We start from the raw sequence: 22,990 nt of genomic DNA, 5'->3' as shown, positions 1-22,990 counted from the left end.
GAAGTGAAGTGTCAGCGCCTCCGCCGCTCCTGCTCAGGCTTCTTATTGGTATGTTCTCCAAGAAAGCTGTCCCTGTGTGGAGAGTAGGTCAGCTTCACTAGGTATGATTTCAGCCCCTTTCAAAGAGGCAAAGGTAGAAAGAGAAATGGGACAACTGAAAAATGTCTGGGGGAATTTCCTCTTGTGTTATTTTTGGGGAAATACAATGTCTTTTTGGGCAGCAACAATTTGTCACAAGAAAATTCCAAACAAATGCCTGGTCTCTCTTCTGTTCTGGTACTCAGTGTGTATTGAAGTAAATATTTTTAAAACTACATTTAAAAAGAAAAATCTCTCTTCCCACTATTTTTGTTATCAAATATGAAGGAGGGGTGGTGTTTGAAGGGAAGAATCACAGTTGAGTGAATTCTTAATGCATGTTACTACTATTGTAGATACACAAATGTGTTCAAGTCTTGTGAAAGTTAATAGTTCAGCTGGCCCTTTCTTCAGGTTCATGTCCACCGACCTCAAAACCTGGAGTTTGCCATGCAGTGGGGAGGACTGATGTAGAACTATATACCATTTGAGCAGGAGCCCAAGGCTTCTGTGAGGGAAGCCACACACACACACACACACACACACACACACACACACACATATACTTTTTTTTTTTTTTAACAAATTCTCACTGGTTAGCAAGTCCTGAATTGTGTCCTATGTGAATATGTGAATGAAGAAAAAAATTGATGTTGCAGTTTATACTTTCAGAGAAAAATATTCAAATAAGAATGAAGAAACGTCTGGAGGCTTCATGGAAAGAGTCACTGCTAACACTGACATTTTTTTTTTTCCTTTCAAACCATCTTCTTCCCACTATTGAGGGTTTCTTTGCCTTTAGTGCAACTAAGGCTTCACTATGCTTATGTCTTCAAGGATATAAAAAATGAGCCTCTTCTGTTAAATGAGTCCCCTCTTCCTGGATATAGAAGAATCCACTTAGATTTTTCTACACTATTAAGAGATCTTTTTTTTTTTGACAGAGAGATAGAGAGAGAGCACAAGTAGGCAGAGTGGCAGGCAGAGGGAGAGGGAGAAGCAGGCTCTCTGCTGAGCAGGGAGCCAGATGTGGGGCTCGATCCCAGCACCTCAGGATCATGACCCGAGCCGAAGGCAGCCGCTTAACCGACTGAGCCACCCAGGCGCCCCTATTAACAGATCTTTAAACCATAAGTCCCATTATCAACCTCTTTTGGAAGATGTATCTTCTTAGCAAAATTTCACTGACACACTAAGTGGTAAAACAAGTATTGGAACCCAGGAAGAATGAAGCCAGAGCCCAGAATATTAACTTTACTGACAGGAAAGAGAATACTTATATAACAAGCAAGCAAAAATAAAGGCAGGAGAGAGGTAAATGAATAGACAAGTGTTAATAGCTATAATCAAATGGACATGGTGGATGAGAAGGGATTCTGGGCCTGAGAACCCTTTACATGGAGATAACCACAAAATAGGAACAAATGGGATTGGAACTATGATATAGAACAAGAAGGATAATGGGTTCCATTTTGGATATTTTACTTTTGTTATATACTCAGAAAAATCAGCAATTTCCAAAGGTTTCCAAATGAGTTTTTAAGTATCTCACCTGAAGAAACTAAATTCATATTTTGTTCTACAATGGGATTCCTCCACCTGTCACTCCTCCACTCATTTTTTTTTGAGAAAAGCCAGCATAAAGTACTTTTATTGCCATCATAAAACTCGAAATGCCTATGTAGTGTGGGGAGGTAGGAGTGGGGTAGGCAGCAATAATTTCTCTCACCAAATCACCATACAGGACAGCAAAGGGGTGCAAGGGGGAGGAAAAGCCAGGAAACTGAGCTCAGTAGGGGGAGCTGAACATCAAAGCCAGGAGATGCTGAAGCTGTGATGACCAGCATCATTTTCTCAAGACAACACCCAAAGGTTTGTCATGATGGCTGGACTTTCATTGGGTGTCTACAAACAGCACCTTCAATTTAAAGTTGCGATTAAAGTTCTTAAAATTTGGGAAGCGGAGCTTGGATAACTCTGAGATTACAAAAGTCCTGATTATCCATTAGAAAAACCACAGGGTGGAAAATAATAATAATAATAATAATAATAATAATAATAATAGTAAAACCAGGTCACAAAAAAGGCTTCAGAGGTCGCTGCTGGCCTGGGGACAGATACATGTAGTGTCCAGCATCTCAGTGAGCATGATCTGCTTTCATAAGGCAGAAAGTTTAAGGTGAGGCTGGGGCTGGGCAGTGCAGGCAAAAGTTCTTTCCCTCCCCACTTCAGTTTCAGGTAGGGCTTTTAATTTGACCCAAGAACATCTCTCAACTTGGAGAGCAATTCAACCCTCAACAGCACCTCAAATCTGCTATGGCTTTGCAGAGCAGCAGCAAAAATGTTTAATATATAATAGATACAAATTTCATCCAAAAAAATAATAACAAAATAAAGATTCTTGCATCCCCTCCCACACTAATTCCTACCCTAAAGTTAACCCATGGGGCACCTGGGTGGCTCAGTCGGTAAAGTGTCTGCTTAGGCTGAGGTCATGATCTCAGGGTCCTGGGATCGAGGCCCACATCAGGCTCCCTGCTCAGTGGGGAGTCTGCGTCTTCCTCTCCCTCTACCCCTCCTCACTGTTTGTGTGTGCTCTCTCTCTAAAGTAAATAAATAAAATCTTTTTTAAAAATTTAAAAAATAAAGTTAACCCATTATTTGTGCTATTTATATCTTACTAATATGTAAGTGAAAACCTAGATCCAAAAGACTAAAGCTGAACCTTCACCCCAAAACAAAAACGAAATAAAATGAGTAACTTGAGATTTAGGTCATATAGTTTAAGCCAACACACATAGGAGGAGAGAGGGAAAGAGCAAAGCTGAGTGCCAGAACACATTCAGTCAGGGTCATGTTTATACAAAGAGTGTAGTGGAAAGTCAGGAAAAGTGCCATAGGATTCACGTGTGCATCTGGACACACCAGATCCCTCCATGACACATCTAATAATGGGGAGCTCAGGGAGGAGGCCATTGCTGTCACTCCAGTTGCAGAAGCTCCATGTCAAAAAGGAGAGTGGCATTTGGTGGGATGATGACTGGGTGCCCAGTGGCACCACACCATAAATGTAGTCCAGAGAGATAGTCAGTTTGGCTCTCTGACCCACATTCATGTGGGCAACCCTTCTTCTCAGCCTCAGATCACCTACTTAGCATAAACCTAAAGAGCTTGTTTCTGTCCCTGGAAGAATCAAATTTCTTTCCATCTTCAAGTATCTCCAGAAGTGCACCACGTAGGTCTGACCATGCTTGGGGAAAGTGAACCCGACTCCAGGGAGATGGTCTCCCCTACACTCCCATGGCAGCCACCACGGCACACACTGGTCAGGCAGGCTGACCAACAGGTGACCTGGGGGTGGCTCCCTGGCTCTCAAAAGTTGTTGTTGTTGTTTTAAGTAAGCTCAATGCCCAATGTGGGGCCTGAAATCAGGACTCAGAGATCAAGAGTCACATGCTCCACCAACTGAGCCAGAGAGGTGCCCTTACTTCTCTACTCATTTTAATGGGTTTTGTCCTTCTAAACTTAGAGATTGGGGATCAAAGGCTAGAGGTGGGCAATGAAAGAAAATGTGAAGGTTGATGTTCTATTGGAATCACAGTTGTAGAAATGTCAGGGATGACATCATCCATTATATCCTCATCTCTAAGGATGGGCAAATCAACAAGCAATGAAGGGTCTCCGGGTAGCCCACAGTTCCTGACAAAGTAATGACCTTGAATTCACCATCTGACTCCATCAAATATTTATTGCTGGACTGCTCTGGCAATCCCATTCTGAGTAGACTCTATGAGGGAATGATAAGATATTCAAAAACAAAGTGAGAGACTTTATTACAATAAAGAACTATCTTAGGGCAGGAATTATGCCTTACTAAGCATTTTATTTCTACAGCCCAGCACAGTGTCTTCTATAGGTAAAATATTAAATAAATATCCTATTTACGAATCTCTTCCTCTACTTCATAAATGTTTATTGATCAGCTAATATATGCCACTTTTCTACTTTGTGAGGATACACAAAAAAGAAAAATATCACTGCCCTAATGGAACTTAAAGTCTACTGTCAATGAGAAAAAAGTCTTGCAGAGGGGTTAACAAATTTGGTTTCTGATTTCCTCCAGTCCTCTCCCTTAAACTGAGATCTATCCAATCTATACATCTCTTCTGAGAGTCACAATGCTTTGCATGACTACAACCAGCTCCCTATGCATCAGAAGTGACAGGGAACTGGATCCTTGATGGGCCAATCCAGTCACTCATCCATCAGCCACAGTGACTACATCAGTGATTGGGGTGTCTTAATCAAGCCACCAATCTTTTTCTTTCCCCATGTTTTTTCAAACTGGCATCGGAACTGAGAAAGTAAATTAATCCCCAATTTGGTGAGCTAAAGAAAACATGTTTCTTAATACATAGTGAAAGAATTTGACTGATAAAAACCACATTTTCTTGAGATCTTCCTAGGGAAAACCTATATGTTATATATTGGGCCTGCACAAGCACATAAAACTAACAAGCAAAAAGTTAAACTCATCAAGAAGGAAGACAAAAAAAGGGGGGGATAGTTAACCCTCAGACTTTACTAAATAAAATATTTTTAATTACATTAAGTCAAAATAGAGTAACATTAAACATATTTTAAGGCAAAGCCAGGATATCTACTAATAAATTTGACTTCAAAAATAAAAAGGGTATATTAATGTACCAAAAGTAGTAAAACATTTGTCAAACCCCACAGAATGTATAACACAAAAAGTGAACCCTAATGTGGACCCTACCTAGAGACTATAGTTGAAAATAATGCATCATTATTGGTTCATCTGTTGTAACAAATGTACCATACCAATGCAAAGTGTTAATAGGAAATTATGGGGAGAGGGAGGAAGGATATGGAAATACTCTGGATTTTTCAGGCAATTTTGCAATAAACCTAAAACAGCTCTTAAAAAATAAAAATTGTTTATAAAAAAAAAAAGAATGAAGTACTGGTACATGCTACAACATGGATGAACGCTAAAAATACTATGTTAAGTAAAAAAAAAAAAAAAAAAAAGCCAGACACTAAAAAATCCATACATTTTGTGATTCCATTTATATGAAATATCTAGTATAGGCAAATTCATAGAGAGGAAATAGTGGTTGCCGGGGCTGGGGAAAAGAGAAAATGGGTAGTGACTGCTTAATAATTATGGAGTTTTCTTCTGGCGTAATAATCTAGAACTGGATGCTGATGATGGTTGGACAATATCATGAAGGTATAAATACCACTGAATTGTATACTTTAAAATGGCTAAAATGAGTTTTATGTTATGTGTATTTCACTATCGAAAATTTTAAAAACTAAGTAAAATAAATGTGTAAATACTAGTGGAAGAATAATACATAGCTTCAAACATACACATAAGAGTTTAAAAAACAGAGAAAAAATACTATGAGCCAAAAGAGACACTCCAGGATGCGACAGGTGAGTGATGACCATGATGGCTGCCACCCTAAAAGACAGCAGAGTGTCACTAGTAGGTATTCCTCATTCTCACTTCAGAAGATTTCAAGACTTTTTCCAAGTCTTTCTTTTCCCATATTCTTTCTTCTTCCACTTATAGTTTCTCTTCTTTAATTCATTATAGTTTTAAAATATTCCTACCACGTGTTGTATTTATTGCTTCTGTTTATTTTGTAATTATTGATTTTAATTGTGCATTTTTTGTTCTAAAAATAAAATTGACACCTTCGTATACACAATATAAAATTAATTTTTCTCTTTTTTCCAGCTTTATTGTGAAATAATTAACACATATCACTATATAAGTTTAGGTGTACAGCATGATGATTCAATTTGTATATATTGTGAACTGATTACCACAATAGATTTAGTTACCATCTATCATCTCATATAGATACAATGAAAAGAAATTAATTTTCTCCTTGGACTAGAATTTCTTCTTCTTTACATTTTTTAAATATGAGTAAAGTCGACACACAATGTTACATTAATTCCAGGTGTACAACATAGTGATTTGACACATCTATAGGTTATGTAGTGCTCACAAGAGTAGCTACCATCTGTTACTGTACAACACTATTACAATATTATTGACTATATTCCCTATGCTGTACCTTTTATTCTCATGACTTATTCATTCCATAACTGGAAGTCTGTACTTCCCACTCCCCTTCACCCATTTTACCCATCCCCCTACCCTCTCCTTTCTGGCAATCATCAGTTTGTTCTCAGTATTTATAGGTCTGATTCTGCTTTTTGTTTGTTTATTCATTTGTTTTGCTTTTAGATTCCACATATAAATGAAATCATATGGTATTTGTCTTCGAATAGAATTTCTAAAATTTTTTTCCACTCCAAATTTCCACTTTCTGAAAAAGTCTGGAATAGGAATTCTACATTTCATATGATATTCAAGATTATATCTCAGTGATCAGATTTCCTCCTTCTACTCAGCTGTATTTTCTCTTACTCTTTTATAACTGTATTTCTTATTTCCTCAGCCCCACTGGGAAAATTCTCACCTTCATAAACAAACCTATAAATAATCTTTCCTTGCATTTCCTTCTCTAGGCCTAATTGCATTTCTCATTGGATTTTCTAAGAATCTTTGGTCATCACATATCAGGTTGTGATTGGTGGCAGGATTTCAGAGAGCCTGGGATAGGATAGTTCTCTGAAGGGATCAGTCTCCAGATCAAATCTGAAGCCAGAGTGACATTAAAGCATCTTGATTTGGTAGCTGGAGGATGGTGTGAGCCCCTTCAGGCAGCTGGTGAAAGAAGAAGACTGGGACTTGGACTATAATCCTTGTTTCCAAAATCTAAGGTTGTTTATTCCCTTGGAGGTGTTACAAAATCTCCTGGGTGTAGGAAAGATGTCAGGAGAACCCACATTAAGGGATTAAAGAATGAAGAAGGTGTATAGAGTTTCAGAGAAGAAAAGCGTAGATAGAGCACTTGTTGGTCATGTTATAAAGAGAGGTGTCCAGAGGCTAGTCAAGGAAGATTTTGACCCTTCCAGGAGCCATCTTTAGGGAGAGGAGGCTTGGAGGAAAGGTAATGGCCCAGTACTGGTTTCCATAGCAACTCATTGTCTGAACACATTCTCAGGTGACACAGGGATGACTCCCTCCCTCCCTATATTGCCCTTGGCAATACCTGGGACCTATACTCTCTTGTTCCCAACCTCCATTTCTCAGTACCATCTCCCTGACATGAGCCCCTCCTCGCCTGGTCCATTGAGCAAGCTCTGTCAGATGTATGGCTGTATGAATGTTCATGGGTCACATGCTTGTATCCCTCAGAAAGGATCAGTCCTGGGTGAGCTGTATTTGGATCCAATGTCACATTCACTGTAGAGAAAGAAAATCCATTCTGATGATAACCAATGTGTGGAGTATTTTAAAATATAAATTCCATTATATCAACATCCAAACAGGCAAACCAAAGTTATAGTGACATAAGAGATTTGAAGTGAAGGAACTTTATAGGGCACACAAAACAACCTATCAACACATAGAAGTCCTTCATCCGTAGAGCAAGAATCACCAATAAGCAAGTCACCGTATTTTTAAAGATCTTAGTGAAATGTTCATGCCAACAGCATCTCAGTCAGGTCTCAGCTCTCACCCTTGAAAGCATGGATGGCTATGTGACTTTTTTCTTCTTCTCCCTTAAGTAGATCAGTTGGGAATGTTCACTGGGGGATCAAATTATTGTTTAATCCCTTTGCTTCTATTATCACTGTAAACTCTGATATCATTCAGCACTGATCCTCCACTACATGAATGTAAGCCATGGACTCTCATGTTTCATTAATTACTGAATGTTCACTGAATGCTTCCCCTATGTGACTGCTGAAAAAAGAGGCTAGGGAAAGTGCACGGCAAGGCTCCCCTACAAAGGATGCTCCATACATGACTATTTACCTGACTTACCTTTTTTACAGCTCCTCCTCTTGACCAGGCCTACAATTGCAGCAAGAAGTAATAGCCAAATAAGCACTATCTTCCATGAAAAACTCATCATGGGCTCTAAAATGGAAAACCCAGAATCCCATTAAATCACGAAACTGGGAAAATTCCAAGATCATTCTTTTTATGAGCAGCTCCTGAGCTAGAGAGGAGGGTGAGAAGTGGGTCTCTCACGGAGGAAGCTGATCTGTTCCTCTCTATTCTGCAGAACTTGAGGGGAGACCCAAAGTTTATGCTAGCTTTACTGTTTGCTCCTGTCAGAAATACACACACACACACACACACACACACACACACACACACACACATTTCTTTCCTGTCTCTTCCAATTACATCACCACCATCACTGGAATAACAAGGGTAGGAAAAGGATAAAATTACCTAATCCACAGGCGTGAAGATGGTGTTAAGGAAAACTAGTTTCTAATCCCAAAGACAATCCACAATAAAGAAAAAAAAAAGTGATATTGGTTTCACATCAGAAGAAGAGAGTTTGTCCTTACAGTGATGGTAGAGTCAAGTCTTAGAAGTTAGTGTATATGCAACAATATAACCTTAAGGCTTTAGTCAAGGGATGTCAGTAGGATCTCCAGGTATCCTGAAGACCATTTTTGTAAGAGATAGCAGGTGATTTTATCAGAGAGAAGAAAATAAAAATTTAAAAACAGTAGAGCAATAAAATGTAAGTCTGGGTTTGCCTTCATATGCATTTCCCAAAGTTGAGAGGAACACATGGAGTCACCAACCTGAAAGAAAAAAAGTAGCCATTTTCTGCTCATCAAGAAGGGAGTTACTAATGGAACAAGTTACGTTCACGAAAGAGCTGTTTGTGACCAATAGAGATGTCTCCACATGGAACAGCCTGTGCCTGTCTTCAGTCAGAACCTCTGAAAATGATGGTATTATCTTTCCTTCCATGTCCTTCCATTGCACATGGGGCTCTGGGAACCACCCTTCTGAACTGCATATCAGCTCTATTTCTCCATCCTTCTGTTCCTTTACAGTGATCAGTGGGGAAGAACCCAGACCTGGGGAATAAAGATCAAGGAACAAAACCTAGAGTGTCTGCAAGTGGTTATATGGTCAGTAACTTCACTGAGAGGAAAGAGGGGAAAGTCTTGGCTGAGAGAACAAAGCTTATAGTGGAATTATACTCCACTTAGGGATGAGACTAGCTGGAATGGCTTCTAGTTTTGTTATGTTTGGTTTATTTTTATTTTTTGTATTCCTAAAGTCATCCTCAGATAGAGTCACAGGAAAAGTAAATTTTAAATCCAATCTTTTCTCTTCTGTATCTGAAAACAAAATAGCTTTGACCAAGACATGAATCACATGGACAGGATTAAAGAAAGTGAGTAAAAGAATATCCTCAAATATCAAGATTTTATAAACATGTACATCCAGTGGCAGAAAATAATAGAGTCCATTTAACTTCTCAATATGTACCCCTGTGGATATTTCATGAATATGTTTATGAATTGAGACCCAAAATCAATTGGAGAAACAAATCAATTATCCAAAATGTTGGCCTATGTCTTCAATGGTATTTGCTAACCTTGAAAAATCAATTCTTACTCACAAATATAAACAGTGGGAAATTATGATGCAGGGAGTGATTTTGTCTTTCTTCTTCCATCCTGCCAGTTCTGTTGATACTATTTTTGCTTTTATGTGGATATAGGTTAGTCTTCACATAATTATACTTCCTAGTAACTACACATTGTTCAGAATTTTAAGAACACTCTGAAATAATGAGTCTTATGTAGAGTTATGGAGTAAAATTCTCAAATTTCACTAAATGTGTGGTCATTTTACAGAGATCTTGGGAAGTGTACAATTTCTATACCCAGAGAATTAAATCTGGTCCATGTGAGTTTGTGAACTTTAAGTATGTACTACAGTTCTTATGCATCAGAGTGTTCAATATAAATTTGACAAGTGAATGGACATTCCAAAAATTTCAGGTACCAGGGAAAATTTCCAGGAACTAGCATGTTAAAGCAGTAGGAACAAAGGTTGAATCAAAAACATCTGGAATCCTTACCTACTATCTTCAGATCCAAACTGGCCTCCTGATAGACACCATCTTTTTCAAAAAGGCACCGGTACTGCCCATTATCTGACGTTGTGGCATGGTGTATCTGCAGGGTCAGTATCCCCTCATCAATGGCATCACTCACCAACACTGTCCTCCCTCTATATTCTTCCATCTGCTCTTCAGTCATATGTCCCCCATCCGCATACACGTAAACAGCAGGATAACGGTGTGATTTGACCCACCTCACCTCCATGCTCTGTGCATTAGTCTTTGGGGACAGGTAACAGGTTAATTGTATGTCTTCTCCCACTCTGACAAGGATGGGCTGGGGAGGTCCAATCACTTCTAAGGAAGCTATGAAATACAACAGACAAAACGCAATGAAAGACACAAAATGGAGCAAATAGTGTCATCAGTAAGAAAATCTCAAGTGGGGTTTAGAACCCAGGGGCATCTCAGGGGAGCTGTGAGGCACAAGGTCATCCTTTAGAGAGGGGGAGATTTGGTCGAATCAGGATAGAGCTTGTCCCTGGAAAAAAAGAACCATTAATGGAACCCACACCTGCCTCGACCTACTTTAATCAGATTACAGCCCAATAAAATAATTTTGCAATTACTACTCCTAGAATAAAATAATATTTTATCACTTCACGTCAGTATGAGCTCCTTAAACTACTTCTCAATCTGTGTATGCCTCAGTTTCTTAAACTGTGAAATAAATATATCACTCCCTTCTGGAGTTAAGCAAAATCATCTATATAAAGCTCTTGGATGACTATGCAGTGTGAGTGGAGGCATGCAGACCGTGAAACTTGAGGGCACTGAAGCTAATCCTTCTGCCTTGTTAATGATAAGGGATAAAAATGAGTTTCAGGTGGATTTTTAGTAATTAAATGTGAAGGAATCTTCCCCTGGTTTGATTTTTATAACACCTTATAAGTCAGATCCAGCCTCCATGTTTTGGTTCTGTGAGGTCCCACATATGTGGAGCTCTAAACACACACCAGGTTCAATGTCCTCAGATTATTTTGGAGAAACATTATAAAACCAAGAATTGGGGAGGTTGGCAAAATATAAAACACAAAACAACAATGAATACACAAAAAGTCTAATCCTCCCATTGTGAAAATTGGAGATTTTCTCTGATGGCTTTCCTGGACACAAGCTATGTTACACTTCCAGTTCATCAGGCTCTGGTCATGCTAGTTTTTCTCTGTTCTAAATTGAGAGTCATCCTTTCCGATCAAAGGATAAAAATGCTTTCACATAAGTTATGGTCATTTATAATAGAAATACAGGCATAAATTTGTATATTGTTGGATGAGAGTCAATGACAAAAGGCAAAATGTCCTCATTATGTAATTAGCTAAAATCTGCTAGGTACTTCTTTAGAAAGGAAACTTACTGTCAATCAACACAAGCCTAATTTTCAGATTATTCCCTTCTCTTCTAGCTAGAATTTGACTCCCAATTATTTCCAGCATTTTGTTTGCTTTATCTTTCAATTTTACCTAAAATAATATCTCCATTGCATATGTATCTGTTAAAATCTGGAGACAAAAATAGGAGTCAGAAAAAATGAACTAGGGATTAGTCTGTTGTTATTTCTCCTTCCACGTATTTTACAGTAAATTACTTAATAAAACAGACAATTTCCTTATCTCCATTACCCATATGAGTAGGCGCATGATAGATATATGAAACACCTGTTATTCCAGAATCCAAGTAAAAAATAAAGTTGGAAGTATGGGAAAAAAATCATGCAGCCCAATCTGTTAATAAGTGATATTCTTCTAGAATACAAGCTCCTTGAGAGAAGCTCTGCATAATCTCATTTCTTTATATACTTTTGTATATATTGTGGGCCTTCCACACAATTTGTGCTCACATTTATTGTTTTGTTCTATTATTGGGGTATTGTATGTATGTTACTGAAAGGCCCTCTGAATATTCACTGAAAATTAAATCCTTTCTGGAGTGTGCAGTTCACTGAATATACATCAATTCCTTGAAACATGATAATCCCATCATCATGTCATATAATCCTCTTTTAATCAGCATATTCAATTAAGTGGGTTATCTCATTTCCTCAATATGCTATATTTTTATATCATATAATATTATATTAATATCATATCATATCATATCCAGTGTAGAGCTTAATACTACATCAGAGATTAAATTCAACATGTTCATTTTGAAGATGAGGGAAATAGAGACCAATGATTTACAAAAATCACACATAAGTGATTAAGAACTTGCACTCTTAAGCCAGATTAGAGGGCAAATATCACAATTTCTCAATGGTTTCCCACAAACCACATATATCTATAAGATTTTGCCAGCTGTAAAATGAGGATAAATCTATTAACTTTTATAATTATTGTAAGAAAAAGAAATAATCTCTGTAAAGCATTTAGCATCCCACCTGGCATATAATTAATATTTCTTAAAACTAGTCATTATTTTTATAAGATTATTTGATGAAGGGGAATGGTGGGGGTGGGCTAGATGAGTGATGGGCATCAAAGAGGGCACTTGCTGTGATGAGCACTGGGTGTTGTATGTAAGTGATGAATCACTGAATTCGACTCCAGAAACCAATATTGCACGTGTGTTAACTAACTAAAATTTAAATTAAAAAAAAAAAGATTATTTGCCATAGTGAGAATTGGAATTCCAGTCCTAGGACTTCTATAGCAAGCTCAGTTTGCCAGCAGCCAACTGCAGTGAGTCCTTGTCTCCAAGTTCTAATTCATGAGGATAATACAGAGGTAGATGTGAAACTCCTGGTATTCTCAATCAACAACCCTCAAAGTTCCTAAGGGTATAGATCTGTAACCCCCACCTAACAGGGAGCCAAGGGGAGCTCCATATTTTCATCATGTTTTACTGTGGTTCCAGAAGGTCAGCACAACTAGGAACAACACAACACCCAATTGTATTGTGTGTACTGGGTCTCCAGTGGACATGTCAGAGTGGTTCAAATAACTCAGAGGTGTGACTCTTCACTCGCTGTGGGTTTTTCATAGATGGCTTTTATGATATTGAGGTATGTACTCTCTATCCCTGCACTGTGAAGAGTTTTAATCAAGAAAGGATGCTGTACTTTGTCAGATGCTTTTTCTGCGTCTATTGAGAGGATCATACAGTTTTTGTCCTTTCTTTTATTAATGTAGTGTATCACATTGATTGATTTGCAGATGTTGAACCAACCTTGCAGCCCAGGAATAAATCCCACTTTCTCATGGTCAATAATCCTTTGAATGTACTGTTGGATCCTATTGGCTCGTATTTTGGTGAGAATATTTGCATCCATATTCATTGGATATTGGTCTGTAATTCTCCTTTTTTGTGGGGAGCTTTTGCACAACAAAGGAAACAATCAACAAAACCAAAAGACAATCAACAGAATGGGAGAAGATATTTGCAAAGGACATATCAGATAAAGGGCTGGTATCCAAGATCTATAAAGAACTTCTCAAACTCAACACCCAAAGAACAAATAATCCAATCAAGAAAGGTGCAGAAGACATGAACAGACATTTCTGCAAAGAAGACATCCAAATGGCCAACAGACACACGAAAAAGTGCTCAACATCACTCAGCACCAGGGAAATACAAATCAAAACCACAATGAGATATCACCTCACACCAGTCAGAATGGCTAAAATTAACAAATCAGGAAACGACAGATGTTGGCGAGGATGCAGAGAAAAGGGAACCCTCCTACACCGTTGGTGGGAATGCAAGCTGGTGCAGCCATGCTGGAAAATAATATGCAAGTTCCTCAAATAGTTGAAAATAAAGCTACCCTACACCCCAACAATTGCGCTACTGGGTATTTACCCCAAAGATACAAATGTAGTGATCTGAAGGGGTACATGCACCCCAATGTTTATAGCAACAATGTCCGCAATAGCCAAACTATGGAAAAAGCCTAGATGTCCATCGACAGATGAATGGATAAAGAAGATGTGGTGTGTATATATATATACACACACACACACACACACACCACATACACAGTGGAATATTATGCAGCCATCAAAAAATTGAAATCTTGCCAATAGCAACAACGTGGATGGAACTAGAGGGTATTATGTTAAGCTAAATAAGTCAATCAGAGAAAGACAATTATCATATGATCTCACCGACATGTGGAATTTAAGAAACAAGGCAGAAGATCATAGGGGAAGAAAGGAAAAAATGAAACAAGACGAAACCAGAGAGGGAGACAAACCAGAAGAGACTCTTAATCTCAGGAAACAAACTGAGGGTTGCTGTAGAGGAAGGGGGTGGGAGGGATGGGGTGGCTGGGTGATGGACATTGGGAAGGGTATGTGTTGTGGTGAGTGCTGTGTATTGTGTAAGACTGATGAATCACAGACCTGTACCCCTGAAACAAATAATACATCATATGTTAATAATTTTAAAAAATTAGGGTAGACATTTTGCATGAAAAACAAAACAAAAAAAATAAAGGGATTTTAAAAGTAAAAATAAATAAATAAATAAAATTAAAAAAATAAAGTCTTCCTGAGGGACAGAGACATGTGTCAACCTGCCCCAACACTGGTCTGATCTGTAACTAACAAGTTCTGCTCGTTAAGGTTTCTGTCTGATCATAAGCAGATGCTACGCAGGCAGAAGGGGATCTGATTTGGATGGTATGGCTTACAGGGGTGGAACTTTCCTCAGGTTGTGGAGTTACCTTTGACCTTCCTGAGGCCATTCCCTTTATCTTTATGGCCTTGATGGGCTCGAAAGTGTCACACTAGACTCTGGCAGAGATTGGGGTGTGTTTGTACGCTCAACCTCACCTAATCTGCAATAGGCACATGTGCACGCACACATTCCTATAACCAGTGACTTGAGGGTGAGCAGGATATTGATGGAAAATGAGTGATACAAGGTCATATGCATCTGGGCAGGGAGCAGGCTGCATGGGCCCATATCATGGGCTGGGAGAAAAGGTCACAGGAAGGAGGAAGATGGTAAGGGGGTAAAGGAGAAACTGAAAGAGGCTCAAATATCAGTTGGTTACTTTGTAAACCACTTATCTTTATCTTAGGTACAGTAAAATAATTACAGTCCGACTGTTAAGTAAAAAAAAGAAGAAAAACAGGAAAATGATTGAAGGACCCAGGCAGTGTCCCAGGCTATATCTAGGAAAGTAATGGCTCCTGCCCAGTATGATGAGGTTAGGATCCACTGGGGTGAGGAGAAGGTGCAGAAACCACAGCAAGGCCAGAGTGTTGAGGTGATGGGTGATGATCTCCAGTTACCACGAGGACACTGCCTTCACACTAGAAAGATTTTAAAAGGGCCTCCAGAAGCCCACCATCTGTCCTATACCATCCCTTACACACAAGTAGAGCAGAGATCGTGTCTGTGCCCCTTACAGGCGTCCATCTGAGGCTCAGTGGGTCCCAGTGAACACTTAAAGTCATAGGTTACACAGTGCAAAGGTGCCCGAAGGAGGCTGTGTTGTGCCCATCCCCTCTGGTACTAACTGAACTTGAGACTTGAAGTCATGCCTCTGTTTCTCATCTGGATTACGAGTTGTCACGGTAGCTCCCACTGGCTTTGTCCAGGGACTATCAATTCCCTTTGGGGCAAGCAGGGTCTCCTTTATACCAGTGCATCCAGTGTCTACTCACCTAGCTCATTCTGGTGTTTCTCTGGAAAAAGAACAAGGATAATATATTAGGGAATTTGACCTAAGGGAAAGGAGAGAAAATATTTAAAAAGAAAAGAAAGCTCTACATTTTATTAAAAAGCTCAGTTCATCACCGGGCTATGGGTATTAAGGAGGGCACGTTCTGCATGGAGCACTGGGTGTTATACGCAAACAATGAATCATGGAACACTACATCAAAACTAATGATGTGATGTATGGTGTCTAGCATAACATAATAAAAAAATAAATGAATAAATAAATATAAACAAAAAGCTCAATTCATAAAAAAGAAATTAGAGAAAAATGTTCTTTCCTGTAGAACACCTAGCGATCCAGCTGTTTTTCCTTTTGTTTGCATAACAAAAAGCCTCTCAGTTCTATTACCTCATGATTGTTTATTTATGCTGATACTTAACATATTGGTATTTAATATCTTGTAAAAATGATACATATTCTTCTTGTAAGTGCATGGAAAGGATAAAAATATACGGACATAGGGCGCCTGGGTGGCTCAGTTGGTTAAGTGACTGCCTTCGGCTCAGGTCATGATCCTGGAGTCCCTGGATCGAGTCCCGCATCGGGCTCCCTGCTCTGCGGGGAGTCTGCTTCTCCCTCTGACCCTCCCCCCTCTCATGTGCTCTCTCTCATTCTCTCTCTCTCAAATAAATAAATAAAATCTTTAAAAAAAAAAAAAGTTTAAAAAATATACGGACATAGACAATTATCACCTATAATTCCAAACTGAGAGATAAAACATATATAAAGCATTTATAATATGTATTCATATATATATAATATATAATATATATTCAGCTCCTTTTAACGTTCACATGTGACATTTACTTAAAATTCTTTCATATATCCATTTATATGAGTAAGAATAACTATATCCTTATATCTAAATATAGAAGATGTCCCAAAAATCTTAGTGCAGTTTTAAGTTATGGAAAGCCATTATTTTTTACATGATTGGAAATGTTTATAGATAGATAGATACATAGGTAGGTAGATAGATAGACGTCATCTTTATATAAATAGTCCATCATAAGGATTTTTTCAACCATTAAAATCATTTGAAAATACCATTTTTCATCAATGCTATAATTTATAGTCACATTAGATACTTAACATTCACTCCACTGTTGTATTGTGCCTTTTTTTTACTGTTGTTTTTGTTGCTATTTATAAATGAGGCTATAATTAAGATGCTATTATGTAAATAGTTGTCTCCATCTCTGATTATCTTCACATGACAGGTTCCAGAAGCAACTGGCACAATGTGGTATAGGAAAACATTTTAATTGAAAGAATATAGTTTTATTTTCTTTATCATGTGATGCATACTTGTGAGTAAAGAAAATTAGTTCAGAAAGAAGAAAAGGTGGAACTTGAAAATAACTGGAATACCATTAACAATAGCTGTTTAATCAAAATATAGTATATATTTCCAGCCATAAATAGTTTATATGTTTTAATACATATTACTAAATTTTAGATATTTTCCTTAATAAAAAAATACTAGGTGCTATGGAACAGTCCTTTGAACCTTTCCTGTTAATCACTTTGCACATTAGCACATTGGTCCTAGAGGCAGAGCTCTGACCTGGAATGGAGATGACTGAGCTCTTCTCTTCATTGAGGATGGGGTTGTGGATGAAGCAGGACACGGTCTCCACAGAATCATTCCTGACCACAAGAGTGGTTTCCACATAGAACAGGCCATTATCATCTTGGATGGAATGCTCAGAGACAGCCAGCAACTTCTCTCCTGTGATATCTGCCCAATAAACCTGGGGCTCTGGGAACCAGCCTTTTGCAGTGCACACAAGCTGGACTCCACTTTCCACAGGTCCCTCCACGTGGATGTAAGGGGCAGACCCCAGACCTGTGGAGGGAAGATACAGCCCTAAGGCCTGGAGCCCACGGAGGCACAAACCATAGAAACCAAGATCCCGGTGACATTGCTCATAGGGAGAGGGCAGGAGTTCATGGGTCCCAAGTCCTCTTCCCATTCAAATTGGAGTTCATATACACTTTGCTTGTTCCCCATTCTGGATCTTTAAACTTTAGCGTATGAGCTGTCTTTTTCTTCAGATCCAGACAGGAGGAGAATAAGAGAAAGGGACATAATGACATTTTGCTTATGTCACTAGTACTGCCAACAAAGATGTGTTATGATTTATTCATTGAGCTTCCCCATGCCACAAACTCTGTCTGACATTTTAGGTGCTATCTTGACTCTGATTAATTAGAACATTTAATATAAAGCCAGAAATCATCTCCAGGGACTATTCTTTACATTCTTTCTGGTGGTGGTTGTGATCTTGGGGAGCAAGTAGATAACCTGGGTATATAGAATGGGATGCCCCAGGAGGAGCTCTGGTTGCTAAATATTCCTTACAGTCAATGGGAAAATGTTTTTTAGAAATCTTAGTTTTATGTAGTCATGAAATTCTTTCTTTATCCAACACTGCTCTCAAACCCAAACAAAGGGACTATATTTCCCATAGGTGATAAATCTCTATCACTTGGTGGGGAAAGAGAATCACTCCCTTCACCTACAGCCTTAGAAAATGTGTGGCTTATTTTCAAATGTTCCTGATAGTGAACAGCTGCCTTCCTCTCTCCATATCTCAGAAATACATAGATTCTTTCATCCATCTTCGATCACCTGTAACATAACTATAATAATCATAGTCACGGGTGTTAAGAAAAAATGGTGTTAGGAAAGAGCCTTAGTGTGAGTCAGAGATGGTAACATCTCCAGAGAACTATTTCCCTGAGAAGGTCAGTGGATTTGCCTGATTTTCTCTTTAGCATATGGGAGAGTTATTCTTGCCAGGGAACTAGATGATTATTTACTTTTCAGATATGCATTTTTCCCCAGAACAGATCCTTTTTCTCAACTGTTTCCCACTTTGCTACTACAAAAGCATCAGGCAAAATCCTGTCATTCACAGTGGGTATGTCCAAATGCATCTGGAGTCCCCAATTCATTGAACACCAATATTTAATAATCTCCATAAAAACACAGTTCTTAACCTCTTTGTTCCCAGCACTAGTTTTCTCACAGGAGGCATTCCAGAAAGAAACATAATTTGCACACTTGGTTATTGCATATTGGAGTTTGGGTAGAGAACAACGCATTCCATTGAGATATGGTTGCTGGGCAGTCAGCTAGATTCACTCACTCAGTGATTGACTTGCCCTAACACATCAGCCTGATACAGCACAAATTTGTGCCTCAGTAAAATTGCTAATGACCGCATGTCATGGATTGCAATTAGTGGTCAAGAATAGTCAAAACTGCATAAGTTAAACTTGAGAAGATTGTTTAAGTGAGCTTGCTTTGAAAACTTCAGGATTACTTGTCTTCAAATGAATCAGGAAAGAGGACTGGCCATTAGGAATTGCCTTGAGGATTAAAAGGGAATTTTTCAACTAGCAATAGGCTTACCACAAATTAATATACTTCTCCCTCCAAGACTTTGTCTTTTCCAAAATATTCACCTGCTACTTTAACCAGCAAGCTTGTTTCTCCACAATAGTTATTCTCTTGGAAATGGCACCAGTATTGCCCATTATCAGATGGTTGGATGTTGTTTATCTTCAGAGTCACATTTCCCTCATGAATGCCATCCTTTATCAACTCTACCCGGCCTCTGTACTCCTCCATCTGCATCTCAGTCACATCAGCTCCATCCCAGTATACAAACACAGGTGTGCTGGGCTCAGAGCGGTACCATGTCACCTTCGTGTGCATTGTGGTCCTCTTGGGGAGGAGCTGACAGGTTAGTAGGGCATCTTCCCCAATCCTGGCCAGGATTGGATGTGTAGAACCAATCACTCTCCAGTTATCTACAAAACAGAATGAAAAAGAGGAACCAGGAAATGCCAACTGGAAGATTAATATACTTGCTTTGGGATGTCCAACCTATCAAAATGGAGGCACCTTTATTTTCAATAGGAGGAGGGAGGAGGGAGGGCTTTATTTTCAATGATTTAGAGAAATCCAGCATGATGGTTTGCACATTTGGCTGTTAAAAAGACAATTCTGTGTAGTACTGAAAATAACATGCAGTTCAAAAATTTGAGTGTTAGTGCTAAATCTGTCACCAGCTGTGTGATTTGGGGAGCAAACCTATTATTTTCAATGAGATTTGAGATTTGGAATCTCAATTTCTTCATCTTTAAGATACTAAAGCCACCTTCTCTGGGTTGTTTTTATTCTCTAATAAGTTAATGTGTAAATTGATTTTTTACACTGAGAACTTTGTTAGTGATTTGTTTTATATTTTATAGTAATTTATTTTATAGTTAGTGATTCCACTTTATATTGTTAGTGACTGATTTCATAATCATTTTCCTAAAATTTAGGTAATAAATTCATTCATTAGATTTTTCAGCTTTTCAGGATTGCTCTGGTTCTAGGTAAGGACCTGGGATTATTTTTTAACTTTAAAAAATTTTTGGTCTGGAGTAGGCAAGGCTCCAGTTACTGGAGCTTTGTATGTACAATGCAGTTTTGTGCAAGGACATTTTGTGGTAGATTAAGGGCAGTGGCTTGTCTAGACAGTTTGAAACTTTTAATCAAATTTTGAGTCATGTTTGACCTCTTGTCATTATGTGCAAATCGAAGGGATATTTAATAATTCCACATGTTATTATGTTTAATAATCTCAAAAGTCATATATATTATATTCTTCCTTATCCTAAAATGCTCCAGAGCTATTTGTACTTTCTCTGCCACATCCAATCATCCTAAGAAGGAAGGAACTTCAACTTGCTCACTTGCTGATGAATATCAAATAGATGCTGGTCAAAAGGTCACTACAGAGCTTAAGTGGAGATCTGCTTCCATTCTTCATTTACGGAATCCACATATGAAGCTAGATCTGAAGTCATTCCATCTGGTTGACTTCTTTTACAGGCTAGGAAATTGCATTATACAGAGGTCAGGACAGCCTCATGTCACATCACGTAGTTTCTGGCAGCCCTCAGTCTGGAGCCTGAGCCTTCTGGTGCCCTGTCCAATGTTTTTTCCACTTCTGCATGTTGTATTTCCTTAGGACTCTGGTATTTCCCCCTGACACTGAATTTTCATAATCCCTTTTTAAGGTACAATTCAGCCACTGAGATTTCCAAATCCATTTCTTGGAAATCTAATTTCTTGTTTCCAAGTATTTTTATGCTGTTTAGTTTGTGGTAAGAAGCAGCCATTTTCCTTGCCACCAAAGTTCTGTCCTGCGTGGAAGCAGGAAAATGGATGAATAACTTAATGTGTTCCAGGTACTTATTCATGTGCAGCCTCATTTAATCCTAAAGCCTGTCCTAGCCTTTAAGACATAGGTATGTTGTTATTCTTATCACAAAGATGAGGAAACTAAGGCAGAAGGCACTCAAGTCACTTTTTAAGGTAACCCAGCTAGAAGTGGAGGACCCTTTCTGGAACACAGATGCATTGGTTCCTGGACCCCAAGTCCTAATATTGTCCTAGCCCTTTTGATTTGGAACTCTGCATGTGGACTGTATCACTGGGACATTTAGATATACAGTAAAGGGAAAAAGGGTATCCTACCTGGCTGCTTCATGGTGAGCAGTACGAAGAAGAAAGAGGCAACTGCACCAGACAGACTGTATCCTGGAAAATCCACCATTCTCCCTACAGCAAACACAAAAGAAAAATATGAGTACACCCAAATGATACTATAATGGAGCAAGGTCACTCTGTTGTTTCCAACAGTTACATAGTCTCAACGAGGAATCAACATAACCCCTCCACAATCAAACAAGGAAATGGACTTGGCTCAATTTCTCTGCAGTTACTGATCATTTCTGACCCCTTACCTCATGTGTTGTACTTTAAACTATTTTTTTTAGGCTTGAGGGAAGATTTCTGATTGAAATGAAAAGCCCTCCTGAGTTCAAGGGACAATAATATTTATATGTTTTTAAAAATCTCCTAAGGTCCATTTATTCTGAGCATGCAGAAATTATATAGTAGGATTCAAATGTTTTTCCTTGCCCTCCTCCCAGCCCCTCCTGCAAAGTTCTTCATCACCACCCTCTCCTAGGTGTACAGGAAAGAACAGGAAGGCTCTGCATCCTCACTCTTCAGCCAGGAAGCCATCGCTAGTGCCTTGGGAGAACCCAAGGGCCAGGGCACACCTTGGAAAGTGAAGGAAAGAGTGGTAGAAATGGGGCTGCAGGAAGAGACCAAGGAAACTACCCTAAATGGCCTTTCAATGTCGTCTTGGAACACAAAGGAATGAGTAAAAGAAATAGCCCAACTGCAGAGATCGGCAAACCCCACATGCCCATTATACCAGCATTATAAAAATGCTTCCACACAGCTAAAAAGTTTTAAAACTACCAGGACAAAAATCAAATGCCAGCTTTAAATTTTGAAAACTGAAAAATTCAGAGTGGAAGAAGCCTAAGACTCATTCCATCTGACATGTCCAGCATTCTCCTGCTTCACACCAACTAGAAGAACCTGTTCAGGAGCAACGATAAGCTGGCGATTGTTTCTCTTTACCCAGAAACTAATACCAGTAAAATTCTATAGGGCAAGGGAAAAGCAGCAGTCACTGAAATAGGGATTATAAACCAAGTGGTTCAGGAGATTATTTATACTCTATTATGACTGCTTTTTATTTTATTTATTTATTTATTTATTTATTTTTAAAATTTTTTTATTTATGACTGCTTTTTAAAATGATGCACACTTTCATCTAAAATACCTCTAGGGAAACTGATACAAGCCCAGCCACAACACTTAGACACACAAGAGCGCTCAAAGATCGATATGAAAATGGGGCCAAGCATTAGGAGACGGCATAGACCATCCGTAGCTCGCCACTGGAGACAGTCACTTCTCCTCTGAATGAAGGAGATTGCTGATGCCTCCTCTTGTGAAAATCAGAAATGTTTTGTTCTACCCAGTAAGAGCAAATACAGCCTGCAAAACTCATGCCAAGCACCATCCCTCAGTCATGTGAACTAAGAAGGACCCACATTTGCTACAAACCAGTTTATAGATGTGTGTTCCTTTAGGTCTTTCATGTTAAAGCAGGGGGAAAACCTAGAAATGCAACTAGAAAAAAATTGCTCAAATTAATGAAGCTTTTGAAGAAAGTTGTGAAAATGTACCTTACCCTTCACTGGTGCTCAGAGAGAAATTCATGAGCGAGTATAAACAGGGAGAAAACTG

At 38.7% G+C, this 22,990-nt stretch overlaps 1 protein-coding gene across 1 annotated transcript; it reads right to left on the bottom strand.

Annotated features, from left to right (window-relative positions):
• Positions 1–3,059: 3,059 nt before the first annotated feature.
• BTNL2 (butyrophilin like 2) lies at positions 3,060–21,434 on the bottom strand. The gene is given in 10 exon segments (XM_078054363.1): positions 3,060–3,140; positions 3,143–3,206; positions 3,208–3,328; positions 8,021–8,116; positions 8,803–9,084; positions 10,101–10,448; positions 15,758–15,778; positions 17,381–17,662; positions 19,288–19,635; positions 21,356–21,434. Coding segments are annotated over 10 exon segments (1,722 nt in total).
• Between the last annotated feature and the right edge of the window lie 1,556 nt (positions 21,435–22,990).

Source organism: Halichoerus grypus, chromosome 9 (genome assembly GCF_964656455.1).
Source record: "Halichoerus grypus chromosome 9, mHalGry1.hap1.1, whole genome shotgun sequence".
Taxonomy (NCBI): Eukaryota; Metazoa; Chordata; class Mammalia; order Carnivora; family Phocidae; genus Halichoerus; species Halichoerus grypus.
The sequence above is the reverse complement of the archived record's forward strand: the minus strand, read 5'-3'. Positions and strand labels throughout refer to the sequence as shown.